The following is a 4,840-nucleotide window of genomic DNA, read 5'->3' as shown; positions in this document are numbered from 1 at the left end:
TGCTAACTAGTTATTTTGTAGATAACGTACTGTTTATCGGAACTCAACCTAAACACAGAATTAAAAAGTGAAAAGAAAAAAATCAACACCATGTGGAGTGTGTGTGTGGAATGGTGAAGGGAAGGAAAGAGGGGAACCAGACACACACGGTCAGGTTCAGAGCAGGGGTCCCACGCCACTGTGCACAAGGGAAGACCCGTCAAAGGGGGTGTCCCACTGCAAGGGACAGAGTCTACCTCAGTTACCACACAGCTCTGGGTGAATTCAGCAAGCTGGATAGTCCACAGAATTGCCTCAGTTTACCAGTTCCTTGGAGAGTTATGGAGCCAGCGGGTGTAAGTTAATGGACATGAACTGTAGTTCTGAGTGTACTACGTGCCTGAGCGGGTGTGTTTCCTCAGGGATTTCTGTACTTCCTTTTAGGAGATCTCAGACATCACCAGATGGCAAATACCCCATTCATGCCTCTCATTTTGCAGAAATGCCTCCTCTCCCCTTTCCTTCTCCAGAAACGCCTGGCCTTTGCCCTCCTCCCACAAGGCTGGGAGCCTGAAGATCCAAACCTCCCTCCCCTGTCACCCTCAAAATCTCCCTCCCACCCTCCTCTGGGCCGCTCCAATTCAAGGCAGCAGCCCAGCCCAGGGGAGACTCCCCACCAAGGGTGAGATACTGCCCTCCCATCTCCCCACATCTTTTCACCCATCCCAGGTGGCAGGGACAAGGCTGTGACTGGCAACCAGGGTATAGATGGAGCTATTCAGGGCCTAGTTTAGGTCTTTATGTCAAGGTGAACATCTGGAGGCCTGGTCCTGGGGCCACGCTGATAGAGACATTGGAATCCATAGTCTAAAAACATAATTTAATGCATTGCGGTGGGTCTGAGGCAGGATGGAGTTTCCGTTTGCTGGGATTCTGCTGAGGGTGGGATTTGGGCTTATAGACAGGGACATTTGCACAAGTATTTCAGGTCACAGAGAAGGACGCCCCAGGGAGCTCGAGCTCACTTTGGCCTCCCTCGGGTGGCCCGGGCTGGGAGCCCTCAGTCTCAGGGCACTCCTAGGAGGAGGGGGACTGGAAGAGGGCAGGCGTCCCCCCGGGCCTGTCCAGTCCAATCAGGTTTGCAAAGTCTACGCTGTCGCCTCACCGGGGTTCGGATTCACGCTCTTTTCTCCACTCTGGCGTCCCGCTCTCCCGCCCTAGGCTGGGGATGGGGACCAGGAGCGCAGTCCAGAGCGTGGCGAGCCGCAGACACACTGAGGTCGGAAGCGGGGCAGGGATGTGTCTTTTCCAGCGAGGTCAGGAAGCGAGGGCGGTCCTCGCCAGGGAACAGAGGAACGGAGCGCTCCCACTGGCATAGGGCGGCCCGGAAGCCACCCCACCTCGCGCTCCCGGCGCCTCTAATCCGGGTACAGAAGAAAGCCCGAGAACGTGCTGTACTTGTTGCTGTTGCCTCCGTGAGCCTTCCCTCCGTCCAGCTTCACGTACACCTCGTCCCCTGAATCAAGGTGCAGCACCACGCTGTTACTGGCGTAGTCGTAGTTCTGGTCGGCGTCCTGTGCGATGGCGCTGGCCCGGACCTGGGGGCGAGTGGCCACAGCGGGTGGGCCCGGGCACCTGTGCTTGGGCCCTTGCCTGTCCCCCACGTGGCGCGCCCCCTCCCTGGCCGGCCTTCCACCTGCAGCCCCAGGGTCCACGCTCCCACCCAGGCTCCACGCTCTGTCTCCAACTTAGCCAACTCCCTCCCGGTCCCCTATGCTCCGCAGTTTCCAAGTCCGGGAAGGAGGGAGAGAGAGGGCTTCGGGGACACTGACCCAGCGGGGACGGGCGGGAAGCAGGGGCCGGGGCCGAGAAGAAAGGAGACGGGAGGGCACAGAGGACAATGGGGCGCACAGAGAGCTAAAGAAGAGTGAGGTTTCCGAGAACCCCACGGGGCTTCAGGCGGGTATGCAAATAGCGGGGAGAGTGCAATTTGGGGAGCGGGGTCTCGGAGCTCTGGGAACGCAACCTCGGGACCTGTGGGATAACTGCGACCAGGGCGCACCGGGAAACGGGATGCTATCGTGCGCTCCCTGCCGGGGCGAGCTCGGGCGCTGGCGAGTGGGGAGAAGGGAGGCTGGGTTCTCAGGCGGTTCGGGGCTCAGGGTGGGAACGAGGGTCCGCGGGGACCTGCGGGGGTGGAGGTGGGAGTAGGGGTGTCACTGACCTGCCCGTTCTTGCAGAGGTCCGCCCACATGCTGGTGCCGTCGCCGCCGCGCATGAGGATGTGGTAGGTGAAGAAGTAGATGCCCCGCACCTGGCAGCTGAACTTGCCGGTAGTGGGGTCGTAGTGGTTGCCGAGATTGGTGACCACGTCGTCGAACCTGAGCACCTCGTAGCCCTCATGGGGGCTCTTCAGACCCACGTAGAAGGCGATCTTGGGACCGCTGAAGGCGGCGTTCAGCGCGCCGGTCACTTCGCCCTCAGAGTCGCCGCCGCCCCCGGTTCCGCCCCCCACCACCCCGACACCGCCTGCCGCGCCCGCCGTCAGCTGCAGCCCAGGCAGCCCGGGCCGCCCCGAGTCGCCCTTCTCCCCCGGGGGACCCCTGGGTCCAGGTGGGCCCGGCTCCCCCGGGGGACCCCGGGGCCCCGGCTTGCCGGGTCGCCCCGGGTCGCCCTTGGGTCCCTGGATGAAAGGGGACGGAGGGTTGACGCTCAGGTCCTGCATGACTTCCAGGGCGGTAGTGCTGGGTCCGGGCGGTGGAGCCTTGGCGCCCGCGGGGGCCCCGCCGGGTGCCGCGCTGTACGGGTCGCAGATCATGCGGCAGGTACCCATCATCTCGTAGTGCGCCGCCCCGGGGGGCGCCGCCTGCAGCAGCAACGGCACGGCGATGAGCAGCCCCAGCGCCATGGCCAGGAGCACGCCGACGGCCGCCAGGCAGGCGCGCCGCCGCCGCTGCCACAGCCGGGAGGCGACCGCCACCAGCTCCTCCTTGCCTCCTTGGGAGGGAATGGTCGGGCGGCTCAGGCGGCCCCGCTCCCCGCGCTCGGGGGCGGACTCCGCGGGTCCCGGCCGCGCCCCCGACGTGGCGACCCCCTGCTTCGGGCGCCCAACTACTTCAGCAAGAGGCGCCCTGGCCCAGGCGCGGGTGCGCAGCCCGCTGTGGCTGCTCAGGAGAACCGCGGAGCCCGGCGCGCATGGCCGGGGGCTCCCAGGACGAGCCCGGCGCCCCACGGGTCCCGGCGGCTACGGCCGGGGAGAGCCGGGTGCAAAGGCGGCGTCCCGCGAGGGCTCGGCCGCGCTGCCTCCTGCCCGGCTCGCCTGGCCTCGGCGGGGATCCGCGCGCGGGGAGGGCGCCGGGGCTCCGCGGCGCGCTCTGCTCTGCTCTGCACTCCAGCTGCTCACTGGCTCTCGCGCGGAGGGGGGACCCAGCTACCCTGACGTAAGGAGTCCGGGGCTGAGCTGCGGAGGCGGCGAGGAAGCAGCGCGCGCTGCCATCACTTGGGAGACGGCGCCCTCGTGTCATCAGCCTTCGGTCCTCCTCTCCGGCGGCTCCCTCGGCAGAGACGGCGAGGGTGCGGTTCCTCCTGGCGGCGCCTGGGAGCCACAAGTGGGCGCAGCGGGCGCAGCCCGGGCCCAGCTCCTCGGACACACCCACTGGCGGCCACACTCACGCGCCCTCACCCACTGCACACTCACCGGCGCACACAAGCACCTCTACATGGCCACGAAGGCACCCGGAATCCCGACGCCAGCAAGGTCCTCCGGGGGTCGCCTAATCCACCCCCTGCCTGCAAGCAGGACTAGACTTAAACACCCCCCACCCCCCAGTCAAGGAGAACCTCAGTCCCATAAGCTCCAGGAGAGAAGAACTTTCTGAAAGCCCTTCTGAGTTACCTCTTCAGAATGGAATAAATCTCGCTTCTGGAAGGCCTTTCACACACCTAGCCTGAGGACTCCAAGCTATCAAATAGGCTCCAGAAGAGCAGCCCACCAACTCTTTGAATGACTCTTTGAAAAGCCCAAAGCCCCCAAAACAAGAGTCTACTAGCCTTAGCCCCTTTCTTCTACCCAAGGAAGGTCTGGCCCGCGCAAAGTTCACTTAAATCCAGATCTCTGACACCCAGCACTTGGCGGTAACCTTGGTGCACTCAGCTCCCACTTCCACTACCAGCATATCCACAGACAGCTTCCTTTGGACATCCTCAGCTCCCTCTTGCTGAGGTGGCTCTAGTTATTTAAAAAATAGTCCAAAGCCATTCTGAGCCAAAGCTGTGGCACCTGATTTAGAGAAGAATTATCCATATCTAATGCAGCTTGTGAAAATAAAGCAAGGATGGGAGGTGCTTCTGTGTATTGGTAAGACCTCAGACATCAAAAGCTCTGTCTTCCATAAATGTAAGGCCTATAAAACTCTTAGAGGAAAACATAGGCAGAACACTCTATGACATACATCACAGCAAGATCCTTTTTGACCCACCTCCTAGAGAAATGGAAATAAAAACAAAAATAAACAGTGGTACCTAATGAAACTTGAAAGCTTTTGCACAGCAAAGGAAACCATAAACAAGATGAGAAGACAACCCTCAGGATGGGAGAAAATATTTGCAAATGAAGCAACTGACAAAGGATTAATCTCCAAAATTTACAAGCAGCTCAATATCAAAAAAAAAAAAAAAAACCCAATCCAAAAATGGGCAGAAGACCTAAATAGACATTTCTCCAAAGAAGATATACAGATTGCCAACAAACACATGAAAGAATGCTCAACATCACTAATCATTAGAGAAATGCAAATCAACACTACAATGAGGTATCACCTCACACCACTCAGAATGGCCATCATCAAAAAATCTACAAATG

General features: G+C 60.4%; 1 protein-coding gene across 1 annotated transcript; it reads right to left on the bottom strand.

Annotated features, from left to right (window-relative positions):
- Positions 1–1,397: 1,397 nt before the first annotated feature.
- C1QL2 (complement C1q like 2) lies at positions 1,398–2,887 on the bottom strand (the record flags this gene model as incomplete). The annotated part of the gene is made up of 2 exons (XM_082630998.1): positions 1,398–1,577; positions 2,204–2,887. 2 exons carry the CDS (start codon positions 2,885–2,887, stop codon positions 1,398–1,400), a joined length of 864 nt encoding a protein of 287 aa, XP_082487124.1.
- Positions 2,888–4,840: the final 1,953 nt, after the last annotated feature.

The sequence above is a fragment of the Mesoplodon mirus genome, assembly GCF_964341445.2.
Source record: "Mesoplodon mirus genome assembly, chromosome: 8".
In the NCBI taxonomy this organism is placed as follows: domain Eukaryota; kingdom Metazoa; phylum Chordata; class Mammalia; order Artiodactyla; family Ziphiidae; genus Mesoplodon; species Mesoplodon mirus.
This window is presented reverse-complemented; position numbering and strand designations above follow the sequence as displayed.